Source organism: Primulina huaijiensis, chromosome 1 (assembly GCF_012295235.1).
Source record: "Primulina huaijiensis isolate GDHJ02 chromosome 1, ASM1229523v2, whole genome shotgun sequence".
Lineage (NCBI taxonomy): Eukaryota > Viridiplantae > Streptophyta > Magnoliopsida > Lamiales > Gesneriaceae > Primulina > Primulina huaijiensis.
Genome location: NC_133306.1, coordinates 11,087,142 through 11,105,122, shown reverse-complemented (window position 1 = coordinate 11,105,122; position 17,981 = coordinate 11,087,142). Strand labels below are relative to the sequence as shown.

General features: G+C 37.8%; 1 protein-coding gene and 1 pseudogene across 1 annotated transcript; one reads left to right on the top strand and one right to left on the bottom strand.

The window, feature by feature from the left end:
* The first annotated feature begins 596 nt into the window (after nt 1–596).
* LOC140991408 (probable histone H2A.1) lies at nt 597–1,599 on the top strand. The gene is made up of 2 exons (XM_073461382.1): nt 597–861; nt 1,118–1,599. Exons 1-2 carry the CDS (start codon nt 673–675, stop codon nt 1,328–1,330), a joined length of 402 nt encoding a protein of 133 aa, XP_073317483.1. The 5' UTR covers nt 597–672; the 3' UTR covers nt 1,331–1,599.
* A 614-nt stretch (nt 1,600–2,213) lies between these two features.
* Nucleotides 2,214–17,981, bottom strand: part of LOC140971262 (formin-like protein 5) — an 80,784-nt pseudogene continuing 65,016 nt past the window's right edge.

The window sequence follows — 17,981 nt, the reverse complement described above, 5'->3', positions numbered from 1 at the left end:
AAGGATATACAGTAATAGTTATCTTCGTTTAAACTCCAGAATAATTGGAGCTAAGTGATTTATTCACTCAAGTTATATTCGATAAGCATCTTATTCTTGGAATTAAAACCATACGATTACCCGATTATGATTTTGAATGTCAAAACAAAATTTATAAGTAGCGGTTGCGGATTTACCTTTACCAAAAAAACTATTACCTTGCCTAGTTAATTGAAATTTTGGCCTAATTAAAGAAAAATGAAAAATGACAAAACAAAGAAAAACGTTAGAATTAAAAAGAAATCAAATTCAAATTAGTAATCGTATTATATATATATTGCCACATTGCTCATTCTTCAGATTTGTATATAATGTATTTTAGTTTTTAAATTTAATATGATAGCTTATACATTTCTTCCTCTTTCCATTCCTGCTAACACGAGAAACCAGATTTTTATTTCTATGGAGAGCATACAAACAAAAGAAGGTTAGTAGGCGATCATAGTTTTTCAATCTTGCCGTCCATTCATCCTCTAATCAACGGCTGAAATCTAAGATCCGCGTGCTTCTATTCATTGTCCCCACCACTATATAATCCCTCAATTGCTAATGCCTATTCTCGCCCAGCGTAGTTCTCCGGTTTTCTTAGAACCAATTTTTCCCTTTTTTACTTCAATTTTTCGGAATTTAGAAATGGCTGGTCGGGGTAAGACACTCGGATCGGGGTCTGCGAAGAAAGCCCAGTCGAGAAGCAGCAAAGCGGGGCTCCAGTTTCCAGTCGGTCGTATCGCCCGTTTCCTCAAGGCCGGCAAGTACGCCGAACGTGTCGGAGCTGGGGCTCCGGTCTACCTCGCCGCGGTCCTTGAATACCTCGCTGCGGAGGTAAACTCGAAAGACAGGCTTTCTCACTGATGGCCTATATATATATAGGGTTATTTTATAGCTAGATCTCGATTTTGAATTTCAAATGCATTAGAGTTTTTTTTTATACCTACTTTATGAGTAAAATTTCAAATGTTTTGATATTAATTTGTTCTCGAATGTCTGTTTTTTTTAAATTACCACCATTTTTGTATGGTGAGTATGCTCAGTTCCGTTATTGAAATTAACTGATACTGACCTATACTTCGAATATTAGGTGCTGGAATTGGCTGGCAACGCCGCAAGGGATAACAAGAAGACAAGAATTGTGCCGAGGCACATTCAGCTGGCTGTGAGGAATGATGAAGAGCTGAGCAAACTCCTTGGAGATGTGACTATTGCCAATGGCGGAGTGATGCCCAACATTCACAACCTTTTGCTTCCGAAGAAGACTGGTGGATCATCGAAGACCTCTGCTGATGAAGATTAGATAGATTTATTTTTTCCGACATAAAAAGTCTTTTGAGACCACAACTTGGTTTTTTAGAATGATGACAAGTTTAGTTTTTGGGAACGCTAGTTGGTGTTTTCGTTTTAATTGTGATTTTGTATTTTTTAGTTGTAGTTTTTTGTTAGGGTTTCGGTTTGGTTTTGTGCACATAAGTTAACTCTATTTTCATCTGAATACAGAACTCTTGTCCGTTTTATTCGACTTTTTGTGTTGGGTTTGTATCGCTTTCTGTGTTAAAATGTGATTTTTCTGTTCGGCTGTTACATGGGGTGGGAGGGGGGGGGGTTAATATTATATTGATCTTGAATTATGGTGAAATTAATTATGTGGGTTTGTTTCTCAAGTTTGTTGTGCGATAATTCGAGTTGTCAATGGTTTCGGAATCATTGTCAATTGTTGTGTTATTATTGACATTGATGGTTTCGACTCCATCTTCGATTCTGTGTTCTACTTCCAGTTCATTCAAAGAATAAAAGCATTAAGACCAAATTTTTTTTTGAGAAATGAATAAGAAAAAATATATATATTAAAACACTTCGAAATCATTCGTGTTCGTACGAAGCACCATTTCGAGGAACAGCAAAACGATTGATCGTACAAGGTAAAGCCAGCTCCATCCAAGTATGCGGCGCAGTCCAAACAATCATGGGCACCAATCTAATGAATGAATTCTCTTTTTTATTTTTCTTTCTTTTGTTTGTTTTTACCACTTGCGGCTTTGCATTCCCTAAACCTCTGCACAACTTGAATAAAGCAGCAAAGATGTCAAAAAAGTACGATCTTCAAATCAGAATCAGAGACGTGTACATGCATCAACTTTGAAGGAAAGATCATGAAACTTTTCTTACGTGTTTTGATTAAACTACAATGATTCGTCGTCTGAACTTGAGTTATCCATTCGCTAACTGCGATTGCTGGAAAAAGCCGCCGGCGATCAACTGTAGCAGGCTGGCGTGGATCTACAGGACATGCTGCTGAATCATCTTCCTTAAATGTCCGACTTGATTTTGATGGGGCCAATTGTAAGTCTTTTCATACTTTTTCTAGAATTATAAGGAAATCCCGAACTATAACAAATAATCGCAACCCCTCATCCTTTCCAGCATGTCCATGGAAGTAATCTGATGTGCTCTTCACAAGAGCCATTATTCGCTTCTCTTCCTCGAGCAACAACATAATATCAGGCTCCGCATTCTGCACCAAAATCTTTAATGCCTGATGAAACACATTTTCTTCTGATACACTTTTCATCTCCGAATTAAGGAAATTCTTAGATTTTACGAGTGTATGGCCGAGCCTAGACGCTGTACCTGTTACGCTGTAAGCATCTAAAACCGCAGTTTTCTTTGTTGGATCTCGGTTTTCTATACGCCCAAACGCAGCGGAAGTTTTAAAATTTTTATTTTATTTTGACAATCAAAATATATTTGATAGGGCGTTCGTATGGTTTTTAATAAAACATTCATAGGATGTTTAAAAATTATACCTTTGTGAATTAATTCACTTGGCTCCAACTAATCCGGTATAAACGGATTAGCTCTTGATGAATCCCTACGAACTTTCTTCAAGAGACTCCTTTCGTTTCGTCTAATCGGGTCTACGACTGAATTGTTTGATCCTCTTCCAAATTGCACTAGAAATATTAGAAGAGATTTAACGTAGGAGAAGATTATTTGAGAGACGGCTCAAAAAACCTTTCCCAAAAGAAGGTGGCCGATTTTTCTTTCTTTGGAGGAGTGGTTTTCGAAAAATGATTGTTGTAGGCTAGGGTTATGACTTGCAACCCCTATTTATAATTAAGTCATAGCCTAATTACATAATTAACATTAATGAGCTTGATTTAATTAATTGGGCTAGTCCAACTAATTTAATTAATTTAATCAAAGTCCATCAAGAACTTTAATTATTTAGTATGTTGGACTTGTACTCCTACAAGCCCATTAAACATACTTTCCACTATATTTAATTTAATATTTAATAAACTCAACCTTTGAGCTTAATAAATTAAATATATTATAAATTCAACATTTGAATTTAATATTTAAATTATAAATTCAACTCTTTGAATTTTATCACCTCCAAAATTTAATATTTAATAAACCCAACATTTGAGTTTAATAAATTAAATTCTCAAATTTTATAAATTCAACTCCTTGAATTTATTCTCTCAAAATTTAATTATCATAAATTCAACTCCTTGAATTTACTATATAATATAAATTCAACTTCTTGAATTTATTCTCTCAACGGGAACAAACGATCCAGTGCTTGTCTGACCCTCAATGGTTCAGGGATACAGCTAGCCGTGGGTTCACAACTCTTTGTGATTCTGGACATAATCTTTTATTCGGGCTTACCCTAGTTAGCCCCATTCTTTTCATCAACACTTTGATCAAGAATGTCAGAACTCATTTCTGATTGCACCCATCGGATCATGGTAAGAACGTCTAGTATCGCCCCATGATCCCCTAGGTATCACTGATAGTGCCTGCAAGAACCAGTCGATTATGATTAACGTACAGTACGGTCCCTTCATCTCATATATCCCGATCGAATCTGCAACCATTGGTTCATCGAGGATTGCATATTTAATTCGATAACTATGTGACAACTATAAATAGTGGCATCGCATGTGCCGTTCGAGAACTCCTTCTCTAACGTACATCTCATACTCTGGCCAGAGATTCCATGCACTATAATTTCATCAGATCACATAGGATATCCACACCCGCAGGTGAGCGGTGAATCCCCGACTACAATGCACTGGCTCCTATATGTTTCGCAATTGTACCCAACCTCGCCACCTGATGACTCTCCTGGAGCCAGTAAACGAGTCAAAGCACAGCCCTAGCATATAGAGCCTCAGTGTTGTCCCGGGTTGTAAGGACTAATGGTGTACAATCATAACCACGGACTTATCCTCTCGATGAATGATAACCACTTGGAAAGTCCGAGGGAGGGTTGTTCGGTATAATCATCATATGACTACCCATCTGCATGTTTGGACATCTCTATGCCCTTACCAAGAAACGCAGTACACAACATCACAGATGCTAGTCTCGAGCTCAAGCGACCTTTATCCATGTTTTAGGCGGCTGAATCGACTAGGAACGAATTTAGATCATACAGTGTTTACAAACGAGTTTCAACATCGAATTACGATTCATTTGTATTAAAGTATAATCAAGGTCTTTATCTATGTTTGATAACATGGGTATACAGATAAAGAAATAACAAACCATGAAATAATGAATTATATTAAAATAAAGATTGTTAATTACAACTGAGTCAATAAAATCCCTAGCCAACAGTTGGCTTGCAGGGCATCTACTCTAACAATCTCCCACTTGCCCTAGAGCCAACTACCCATAAACTTTAATCCCATTGCTTCGCGATGTTTCTCAAACAATGGTCCTGGCAAGGGCTTTGTAAGTGGATCAGCAACGTTATCTGTAGAGGGGACTCTTTCGACTGATATATCTCCTCTTCCCACAATCTCCCGGAAGATGTGGAACTTCCTCAGTACATGTTTGGATCGCTGATGAGACCTTGGTTCTTTTGCTTGCGCAACGGCACCAGTGTTGTCGCAGTACACCGGGACTGGATCAACTCCATTAGGAATAACGCCCAACTCTTGGACAAAATTCCTCATCCAAACTGCCTCTTTGGCTGCAGCAGACGCAGCAATGTACTCAGCTTCAGTGGTGGAATCCGCAACGGTGTCTTGTTTGGAACTCTTCCAAGAGACAGCCGTACCATTAAGCATGAATACAAAACAAGAGGTTGATTTCGAATCATCTACATCACATTGGAAGCTAGAATCAGTGTAGCCTTCCAATTTCAATTCTCCACCCCCATAGACCATGAACAAGTTCTTAGTCCTTCTCAAGTACTTAAAAATATCTTTCACGGCCTTCCAATGAATTGGACCAGGGTTCGCCTGATATCTGCTTGTAACACTCAGAGCGTAAGCAACATCAGGACGTGTCGATATCATACCATACATGATACTACCAATGGCTGACGCATATGGAATACGTGTCATCATCTCTATCTCTTCATCAGTTTTAGGACACATAGCTTTAGATAGAGTAACACCATGACACATTGGTAAGTATCCTCTCTTGGACTCTTCCATAGAGAATCTCTTCAGAATATTATTGATATAAGTGGCTTGGGTGAGTCCTAGCATCCTTTTTGATCTATCTCTATAGATCTGTATTCCCAATACATAGGATGCTTCACCCATGTCTTTCATGGAGAATTTACTTGCTAACCATACTTTAGTTGATTGCAGTAATCCTACATCATTCCCAATAAGTAGGATGTCATCAACATAAAGTATAAAGAATTTCACTACACTCCCACTAACTTTCTTGTACACACATGGTTCCTCGGGATTCTTAGCAAAACCAAACTCTTTGATTGCGCTATCAAATCTGAGGTTCCAACTCCTTGATACCTGCTTGAGACCATATATAGATCTCTGAAGTTTTCATACCTTATGCTCACTTCCTACTGATGTGTATCCCTCAGGTTGAGACATATAAATTTCTTCTTTGATGTCTCCATTGAGGAATGCAGTCTTTACATCCATTTGCCATATCTCATAGTCATACCATGCTGTTATGGCTAGTAGTATTCTAATGGACTTAAACATAGTTACTGGTGAAAAAGTTTCCTTATAATCAATTCCTTGCCTTTGAGTATAACCTTTTGCAACCAGTCTTGCTTTGAAGGTCACTACCTTCCCATCCGCCCCAAGATTTCTTTTGTAGATCTATTTGCATCCTATGGGAACGATTCCCTCAGGTGGATCCACTAATGTCCAGACTTGGTTTGAATACATAGAGTCCATTTCTGACTGCATGACTTCAAGCCATTTGATTGAATCAGTATCAGATATTGCTTCTTTGAAATTCATTGGATCACATCCAACAGAAGGCTCATCATGGCCTTGTTCATGAAGAAGTGTATATCTTGCAGGTGGTCTAATAACCCTATCAGACCTTCTAGGAGCTTGTACTTCAACTAATGGTTGTTGAGGATTAGGTTCAACTACTATAGTTGAGGGAGTATCTTGAATTTCTTCAAGTTCTATCATCTTACCTTTTCTATCTAATAGAAAATCCCTTTCCAAAAAGGTGACATTTCTTGAAACAAACACTTTTGCTTCATGAGGATGATAGAAATAATATCCGACAGAATTCTTTGGATATCCTACAAAGTAGCACAAAGTGGATCTACTATCCAATTTGTCTCCCACTGTCTGCTTCACGTAAGCAGGACATCCCCATATTCTCATGTAAGAATATTTGGGAGTTTTTCCCATCCATATCTCATATGGTGTTTTATCCACTGCTTTGGTATGGACATTATTCAACAACATTGCCGCCGTTTCAAGCGCAAAGCCCCAAAACGATGTAGGCAGTTCAGTGAATCCCATCATGGATCGAACCATGTCCATCAGGGTTCGATTTCGACGTTCAGAAACAACATTCAATTGTGGTGTTGCTGGTGGAGTCCATTGTGAGAGAATCCCATTCTCTTTTATATAACCAAAAAAAAAATCAGCACTCAAGTATTCTACCCCTCGATCAGATCGAAGTGTCTTAATACACCTTTCTAGCTGATTTCCTACTTCAGATCTGAATTCTTTGAACTTTTCAAATGTTTCAGATTTGTGTTTCAATAAACATACCCATACCTCGAATGGTCATCAGTAAAGGTAATGAAGTAGGATTGCCCAAATATTGTGCTAACATTTAGCGGGCCATAAAGTCTGTATGGATCAAATCCAGTAGACCATGCGCACGTTCCACCTTTCCATCGAATGGAGTCTTGGTCATTTTTCTTTTTAGACAGGACTTACAAGTAGGTAGAGAATTTATGTCTGACAAGTCAAACATACCTTCTCCCACTAGCTTGTGCATCCTTATTTTGGAAATATGACCTAATCTAGCGTGCCATATTTGTGCGGGATTTGGATCTTCTAATTTTCTTTTGTTTGTTGTTGAAATCCTGTTTACTTTGGACATTCATTTATCATTTCCAAAATATTTTTGGCCCAGATAATTTCATATGTCCATTCTTCTTGCAGTGAAAACAAATATGTTCTGACTTATCGGGCTTTGTGGGCCCTTTAAGTGACTTTCGAAGTTTGCCTCTTATTGGGTTTGTTTTTCCTTGTGAGGGACAGAACATTTCTTTCCCTTAACTTGTGGGCCACTTTTCGTCTGACGAGAGGCCTATTAGAAAAACAACAATTTCCTGTTTTATAGTGATCTCATAAGTTATAAGTGTATTGACTAGCTCTTCAAGGCTATCAGCTATCTTATTCAAATTGAAGTTCACCATAACCTCGTCAAATGAGGAAGAGAAAGACAACAGATTGATGTTATCTAGTAACTCGTTAGGAATCACATATTCCCGGCCCACCACATTCTCAATAAGCCCATTCATACGTACACCACGCTCATGGGCCAAAGCCCCATCTTGCATACGTGTAGTCATGAGCTCCTTGAAAGTGGTGTGCATCATTGTATGAGTTTCACGCACCATGCAACACTTGCAAGTGCATTCGAATGTCAGCAGCATTCAACATTTCCTCAAACTGTCCCTACAGTTCATTTGACATAAAAGCGAGCATGTTACACTTTAGCTTGCATACTATGGTCCTACCATCTTGCATGCTTTGTCAGTTCAGCAGGACTGACATTAGTGTGTATGTCATTTTCTCCGAATTCAGAACAATTTCCCAACCATTCTTGAAAATTAGATTCGGTTAGTTTGTTAATAACATAATTGTATTACGTGACGAAATCGAAAATATACTGATATGGAAACAGAATAATGGTTGCTGATTATTTTAAAATAATTTTAAGATATAAAATATGGATTTTTATTTTATAAATTCACTCCCACTATTTTGACATTTCCATCACCCTCTGATGAAAAAGGGAAATCGTATTTCCTTAGTGGGCACGTAGAGTCCAATTAGCCAATTATAATCCCGAATAATATCAGCCAATTATAATTTCTAAAAGGTAGATTCCAATTGAATCCCTATGCAACCTCCGCGTGTTTTGCCTCACGTTTAATAAGGACCCAATAATATGACGCCGTTTATTTTCGCGTGTCAAACCGACCCATCAATATTGAATTGTAGTAGACGGTCGCCATGAGTTCCCCCAATAATATGAGCCGAAGTCATGGGAGTTCCACTCAATTCACATCATATGTCCGGTGGAAGTCACAGCTTTCCGGCGTCCGGGCCTCCCCAATAATTTGAGCTAGACACTGTCCGCGGGTAGAGATCAACATGCAACCACGGTTGATGGAAGGCAAGGAAAAATTAAACTCTTTTAATTTTTACTTTTCCTGTTTGATATAAATTTTGAATCATATTCAAAATGAGGGATTTTAATTTTAAAATTGTCTCATCATTTTATTTTAAAAAACGCGTTCCACGAGTTTATATGTTTGCCGGATTCATGCAACTATATTATCTAATAATATACATACATGCATACTACTATATATCGCATATATATCAAAATATGACATTCAACAATAAATAAGGATGATCGATCGCCAACACTATTAGATCCATGTGAGCCAAACATGGATCCAGGTCCAAAACCTAGGTGAATGCAGGGATGCAAATGCAACTATTACAAGAGCTTCCAATATTTTACATGTCTTCATCTTGTTCATCGGGTCCACCATCTTCCAGTCTTGATCTTCCACTATTTCTAATAATTACATTTAAATAGCCATGGCACATAAGGGATACATCTCATGGGGGTGGGAACGGGCCATAAATCAGGCCCACTTTAATAATATCAAATATTATAAAAAATGAATAAAAACAGTAAAATATCCTAGCATACACCTAACACATTGGTCAAGGCTCTCGATCATCCTTCATGCATTTAATATCAAATATTAACATCAATTAATTAAATAAATTTAATTAACTAATAAATCATATATCTAATAATTTTATCACTAACCACCACAATTATTAAAGCATTTCATAAATTAAATAAACACCTTTATTTAATTTTCAATTAAATCAATAATAATTGATTTCTTGTAAAACTCATTTTTACCATAAATAATTAAAATCACATTCTAATTATTTATTTTACAAGAAAATTATTAATTTTCCAAAAATTAATTTTTCAAAAATAAATTTGACTAATTTTCATAAAATATCAATTTAATCCAAAGTTTTGAAAAATCAGAAAATCGCACCATAGGCCCAAACAATTCAAGCCCAATAATCAGCACAGTGTCCGAGACCTTCCCGGGCAGCCGTCCGCGCCCGCCGCCCGATCGTATCGGGCACTGGCGGGCGCGCTGTGCGCACCCTGCGCACAGGCATGCGGACGCCGTGCGCACGCTGCACGCTGGCGTGCGGGACGCCGTGCACGCGCTGCGCGCTGGCGTGCTAGACGCCGCGCGCCACCGTGCGCGGCCCTGCGCGCACGGACTGCCCGGAACAATTCCGGGCAGATTCGAAAATAATTTTTTTTTAATTTTTGGAAAAATAAATTTTTATGGTGCATCAATTTTCTGAAAAATTTTCTTGTGTGATTAGAAATAAATTATTCAATATGATTTAAAACCATACGATATAGAGAACCTGGCTCTGATACCACTATTGGATCTCGGTTTTCTACACGCCCAAATGCAGCGGAAGTTTTAAAATTTTTATTTTATTTTGACAATCAAAATATATATGATAGGGCGTTCGTATGGTTTTTAATAAAACATTCATATGATGTTTAAAAATTATACCTTTGTGAATTAATTCACTTGGCTCCAACTAATCCGGTATAAACGGATTAGCTCTTGATGAATCCCTACGAATTTTCTTCAAGAGACTCCTTTCGTTTCGTCTAATCAGGTCTACGACTGAATTGTTTGATGCTCTTCCAAATTGCACTAGAAATATTAGAAGAGATTTAACGTAGGAGAAGATTATTTGAGAGACGGCTCAAAAAACCTTTCTCAAAAGAAGGTGGCCGATTTTTCTTTCTTTGGAGGAGTGGTTTTCGAAAAATGATTGTTGTAGGCTAGGGTTATGACTTGCAACCCCTATTTATAATTAAGTCATAGCCTAATTACATAATTAACATTAATGGGCTTGATTTAATTAATTGGGCTAGTCCAACTAATTTAATTAATTTAATCAAAGTCCATCAAGAACTTTAATTATTTAGTATGTTGGACTTGTACTCCTACAAGCCCATTAAACATACTTTCCACTATATTTAATTTAATATTTAATAAACTCAACCTTTGAGCTTAATAAATTAAATACATTATAAATTCAACATTTGAATTTAATATTTAAATTATAACAACTCTTTGAATTTTATCACCTCCAAAATTTAATATTTAATAAACCCCACATTTGAGTTTAATAAATTAAATTCTCAAATTTTATAAATTCAACTCCTTTAATTTATTCTCTCAAAATTTAATTATCATAAATTCAACTCCTTGAATTTACTATATAATATAAATTCAACTTCTTGAATTTATTCTCTCAACGGGAACAAACGATCCAGTGTTTGTCTGACCCTCAATGGTTCAGGGATACAGCTAGCCGTGGGTCCACAACTCTTTGTGATTCTGGACATAATCCTTTATTCGGGCTTACCCTAGTTAGCCCCATTCTTTTCATCAACACTTTGATCAAGAATGTCAGAACTCATTTCTGATTGCACCCATCGGATCATGGTAAAAGTGTCTAATATCGCCCCATGATCCCCTAGGTATCACTGATAGTGCCTGCAAGAACCAGTCGATTATGATTAACGTACAGTACGGTCCCTTCATCTCATATATCCCGATCGAATCTGCAACCATTGGTTCATCGAGGATTGCATATTTAATTCGATAACTATGTGACAACTATAAATAGTGGCATCGCATCTACCGTTCGAGAACTCCTTCTCTAACGTACATCTCATACTCTGGCCAGAGATTCCATGCACTATAGTTTCGTCAGATCACATAGGATATCCACACCCGCAGGTGAGCGGTGAATCCCCGACTACAATGCACTGGCTCCTATATGTTTCGCAATTGTACCCAACCTCGCCACCTGATGACTCTCCTGGAGCCGGTAAACGAGTCAAAGCACAGCCCTAGCATATATAGCCTCAGTGTTGTCCTGGGTTGTAAGGACTAATGGTGCACAATCATAACCACGGACTTATCCTCTCGATGAATGATAACCACTTGGAAAGTCCGAGGGAGGGTTGTTCGGTATAATCATCATATGACTACCCATCTGCATGTTTGGGCATCTCTATGCCCTTACCAAGAAACGCAGTACACAACATCACAGATGCTAGTCTCGAGCTCAAGCGACCTTTATCAATGTTTTAGGCGGCTGAATCGACTAGGAACGAATTTAGATCATACAGTGTTTACAAACGAGTTTCAACATCGAATTACGATTAATTTGTATTAAAGTATAATCAAGGTCTTTATCTATGTTTGATAACATGGGTATATAGATAAAGAAATAACAAACCATGAAATAATGAATTATATTAAAATAAAGATTGTTAATTACAACTGAGTCAATAAAATCCCTAGCCAACAGTTGGCTTGCAGGACATCTACTCTAACATTCTTGACATTCTCAAGCTCACTACCTAGACCTGAGACCACCTGAAGACCTTTGTTCTGGAATTGATCGTCAGAATCTTGAATAGAATCCTCAAGGAAATCATCAGACTTGAAGCTGGACAAGCTCCGGCTCTCTTTGGCAGCTCGGCCAGCTCTTATGCCTTCTGAACGAATTATTTCCTTAACAACAAAGTGCAGCAGTGTCGTTTTTCCACCCGTTCCTTTCACAAAAGCTAATTTTAGAAGTGTATCAAGCTTAAATGCTTCCGCACCACCACGGAATGTCCCGTCATTCATGCGGTTTCCTGTTTTAAGAACAGCCTCGAGAAGCTTGAGAAACAACATACTTTTCCGCGATTCTGTGCATGCACCCTGCTGGTCAAGAACCATGAATACAAGATTATAACCCAAGCAGAAAATTGTTGATCAATCGTCATCAAATTCTTTATCAGATACTTAGGAGAGAATGCATGTACAGTGTACATTAGTTTAATATCTAAAATGATTCTACATACAAAATCCAAATAGCTTCTAGAGGAATAACACAGAAGCACATAGCCCAAAAAACATTAGTTTAAAGATACATTTTTTCAAATTCATCATATATTATGTGCAATTCATATAGCGAAAATGATCAGCATGAGCAATCTACAAGTGAAATGGACGAGTGGACATGTTAATTTGTTGTTAAAAAAACAAAGTTCATATACTGATGCCAAAACAAGCCTCACATTTTCTTCAGTGGTCTCCTTGTTGGGCTCAATAAAAATTAACTTTTCAAAATGGCTTGTTAGTTGTGATGTGCTATAGGGCAACGAGAAACAATTACAGACTTTCAAGTGCTTGCAAGCATAACCTGAGAAGCTTAAACCAACTATCATTAATCCTAAACCATAAAATTTATTTTGACAAATTTAACAAGAGATTATAATTGTCAGACTAGGGTTATACATAGCTCTGCAATCCAGAATTCAGATTTTATAAGTTATCCAAATTATAGGGAAAAATTAGACTTGTAATACCAAGATGGAGATTATGATGCGGTAAACAGGACAAATTACCACCTCCAAAACTGTGAGAGACTCTTTTAACGTTGATATCTCCTCCTGAAGAGTGCACATAAATAGCAAGGAATCAAGCCTCTTAAAGACAAAAGGAATCTCAACCAAGATTTTGAGGAAGCGCTCGGCTGTACCAAGTTGAGAAAGATTGCCACTGTAGAGTCTTAGCTTCAATTCCTCTTCAGCCGTAGGTGCCATCTTTATCAATGTTTGAATAAGTTCTGCGGGAAGCTCATTTCCTAATTCAGTTGAAAAAGGTTAGCTGCCACTATAATGATATAAGAACAACAAAATTATAAATAACACTATCCCATCAGGAAGAATGTGTGCATTAATTCAAATCAAGAAATTGTTTGTCAAAGTCCAAGTTTCAAATTCCAAGCTGAGCAGATCCCAACTCTTGCTCTTCAGTTTTTTTGAATTTTAGTTGGTTAGCTTTTGTTTTTTGGGTGGCGGGAGTGTGGCTCAAATCATGACCAAATTCAAGGTAACTAACAAGCATTAAGGTTATTAACAGATCACAAAAACAATAACTTCTTTTGAGGTTAGATACAGTGATCATTTAGTTACAATGTTATGCATAGGCGAATTCAACACTTAATTGATCCAGAATCAAGAAACATATTCAAAGATTCATAAGCAATTGCTTTTGCAATACCAATCAGCAGTAAAAAATGAATAATGCGATCTTAGATGAATGACGGATGTGATCAAAAAAATTTAGATCTTGGCAAATCCTCAGATGTTACATAACAAGCTTTTTTCTCATTATGGTGAAAAGAAAAAAGATAAACATTTGTGGTAAACATCGTGGTTAAGGAACATTCCAGACAACTCTAATTCTCAAACAAGTTAAGTTGCAAGTAGTGTATGCATAAAAACTATCAAATCTAGAAAGTTAAGAATCTGACTACTAACAAAACGAGAATCATACGACACTCATTAAATTTGTATTACGTGCATTTTCTTGATCGATCAAAGCAGATAGTAGCATTAACAAAACAAATTGCAATTGAAGGAATAAACAAGACTTAGAGACCATCAATCTTTGCAGAAGAACATGTTAAGATCATCTCAATATGCTATAGTGTTTCTGTGCTCGCATCACTCAAAAACAAATTCCGCAGAAACTCATGAAATCTATATATAACAGACGTTTATCAGGAACAGAAGATATAGTAAAAGCTAAGTTATTGCAACACAACTTTGAATAATTTCATAATAGTAAAGAATTTGAATGAAATGAAATCTTCATAACCGCAATGCGGGAAAAACTTACAAAGCATGGGCCCTAACTTGTATTTATACTAGTATGGACAAAAACGTAAGTGTATGAGTAAAAATGTGTTTTTACAAAAGTTACTATATAAAAAAGTCCATTTCTAATACTCCCCCTCAAGATGGAGAATGTATATTTTGAATTCCCATCTTGATTAGCAAGTCCCGAAATCTTCCTGGAAGAAGGGGTTGATGCGAACACGGTTGGTCAAGCCCCAAGGAAAGCATGAGACCCTTTTGAGTTGCCGGAGGGACCAATTACGAGAGGATGACTGAAGAGGTTCAAGGAAGCATTGCATGGGCTTATGAGCAAAGGAGAAGGACTTACAAGCGAGGTGCAGAGTGCGGAAGACTTCGTGATGGATGGGAGTACGTGTGGGGGCCAAAAAAACATTATTCAAGCATTTTTTGAACGATCGAGGCTACACGGACCTGAGCACGGACCTGTACACGGGGTCCGTGTCCCTTACACTCGAGCATGAGAAATCCAGAGCCTACACGGACCCGAGCACGGACTTGTGCACGGGGTCCGTGTCCATTACATTCGAGATGGAGAATTACAGAGGCTACACGGACCCCACTCCGGACCTGTACACGGGGTCCGTGTCCTTCACGATTTGGCGAGAATTTTTCCTTCTTTAGAGTTTTGATTTGTTTGGTAACTAGATATTGATATCCTTTTGATATGTAAAGATATGAGGGAAGAAAATTAACACACAATTCAGATTATCATTGATATTTTATCAAAGTTTTAGAGTTTTTTTCTCTCAAAACATTCAAAGCCTTGCTTTGTTCTTCAAATCAAACTTATCAAAGTTTTAACTTTGTGGCGTTTGTCGATCGTTCTTGTGCAGGTTGTCATAGGCTTGTTCTTTGAAGGTTCGTTCGAGTTTTCGATTGTTTCATTGTGATTATTTGTTGCTAAATTTAGGTGAAAATTACGCACACACTTGTTTCAAAAGATCGAGACAAAAACATCGATCCTTGTTCGTTATTTAATCGAGGGCGCGATTCCAAATAAATCGTGTTTGATTTTCATTCGTACGAGGATTCATATCATTTGGTATCAGAGCTTAGGTTCATTGAATTCAAGTAAGTATATTGTTCTTCAATTTTCAGATATGCTTATTTCTTCGTTCGTTTACAGATCTGTTTTGGTTTATCGTTGTGTATTTCGTTAATATGTGATTCTCGAAAATTCTGAAAATTTTTTTTTCTTTTTCTTGGTGATTTTCGAGTAGAACTCATCCAAAAAAATAAAAAAACAAAAAAAAAGTACCAAAAATCCAAAAATTCACCATTATTTCTTTTTGATAATTTGTTTTATTTCCTTTAAAGAGTCATGTTCAATTGCCTCTCACAGTAAAAAAAAAATTTATATCTTCAAATTTCTAGTCTACGCAGTCCAAGTGAGTCGATCACAATTGTTCACGAGTTTGAACTTGATTATTTGATATACGCAAATACGAAGCTTGAGCACCCTGAGGGAACTCTCGAATTTGATTGAAAATACTTGAGTGCGAGTGAATTTTCTTTGGATTGAACGGTGAGTATTTGTTGTGAGCAAAAAAATTAGAGAGCAGTGAGGAGCGACTTTTCTTTGGAGTGACCGTGAGAATTTGGGTGAGAAATATTTTGTTTTCTACTAACGTTTTCTTGCAGGTACAAATCTGAAATTATATGGAGAAGGAGGTAGGAGATAGTTCGAACCCGGGGTTGTCTAAGGTTCAAATGGAGGCGTTGTTTGGACATTTCAGTAGGATGATGAGGGTAGAGTTGGAGCCATTGCATGAGAGGATGAGTAGGCTTGAAGTTAGTACTAGTGGAGATAAATCTAAGCCTAAAAATATGGGTAGAGGAGAAGAAGAGGAAGATTATGATTTGGCAGGAGATGAGGAGAGCCAAAATGAAAATTGGGGTAGGAATGGAAGAGGCAGAGGATTTGGTAGAGGAAGAAGAGAAGCCGTACGAGGTAGACATGATGGGAATAGGGAAGATGGGAACATGGGTAGCATTAAGATGAAAATTCCATCGTTCCATGGGAAATCAGACCCGGAGGCATATTTGGAGTGGGAAAAGAGGGTAGAGTTTGTGTTTGGATGTCACCACTACTCCGAACAAAAGAAGGTTAGGTTGGCGGTGGTTGAATTTCTAGACTATGCTCTCATTTGGTGGGATCAATTAGTGACCACTAGGAGGAGGTATAATGAGAGACCCATTAAAACTTGGGATGAGATGAAGAGGGTCATGAGGAAGAGGTTTGTGCCCAATCACTATTATATGGAGCTGTTTAAGAGGCTACAACTTTGAGGCAAGGGGTAAAGAGTGTTGAGGACTACTATAAGGAGATGGAAGTAGTCATGATTAGGGCAAATATAGAGGGGGATAGTGAGGCAACAATGGCCCGTTTTCTTTGTGGTTTGAACAGGTAAATTCAAGATCAAGTGGAGCTTCGACACTATTTGGATCTAGATGAGATGGTGCAAATGGCCATAAAAGTGGAGCAACAACTCAAGAGGCAAGGAGTTGGCCGCACCAATCAAACTGGGGGTTCATCATCTTCGTGGCGATCAAATGTGGTGAAACGTGAGGAGAATAAGGTGATGACCAAGCCCAAGATTGAGACCAAACAAGAGGCGCCTAAACAAGGAGTGCAAGGTAAATCTGAAACTCCTCTTAATCGATCTAGAGATGTTAAATGTTTTAGGTGTCAAGGGATAGGTCATATTTCTAGTGAATGTCCTAACAAAAGGGTAATGATTTTAAATGACTAGGGTGAGTATGAATCTCATAGTGAGGGTGATGAGGATGAGATGCCTGCATTAGAGGATCCTGATGAGGGATATGAGGCGGTATTAGGTGAAGCACTAGTGACTAGGCGAATCATGAGTGCCCAAGTCAAGGAGGAGGAGACCAACCAAAGAGAGAACTTGTTCCATACTAGGTGTTTTGTAGATCAAAAAGTTTGCAATCTAATCATCGATTGGGGAGGGGGGGTTGTACTAATGTGGCTAGTGTTGAAATGGTTGAGAAATTGGGTTTACCTACATTAAAACATCCTCAACCATATAGGCTTCAATGGTTGAATGATTGTACGGAAGTGAATGTTACAAAACAAGTGCTAATGCCTTTTTCTATTGGGAAGTATTGTGGATGAGGTCTTGTGTGATGTGGTACCCATGCATGCTTGTCATATCTTGTTGGGTAGGCCTTGGCAATATGATAGGCTGTTGACACATGATGGGTTCAAGAATAGTTACTCATTTGTATTGAAGAAGGAAACCATTGTATTACTTCATTTGTCCCTAAAGCAAGTGTTAGAGGACCACTTGAAAAAAAAGAAGAGAGATGAGGCCGAAAAAAAGAGTGAACTAAAAAGTGAGATGGCCTTTGAGAACAAAAATGAAATGGCTGAAAAAAAGAGTGATAAAAAGAGTGAGATAGTCATATGATGCGATCCGGGTGAAATGGACGAGCTGGGTCGAGTGCTCCACCGGATCTGCTATCAATATATGAAGGGAATAAGAGTAAGGAGATATATCTCCGCAATATGGCTTCAGCTGTAACCTGCACACAAGGAGATGAACTCGTGAATGGGCACCGGAAGGGTGTCCGGCGTGGTCACTCCGATGCTTAAG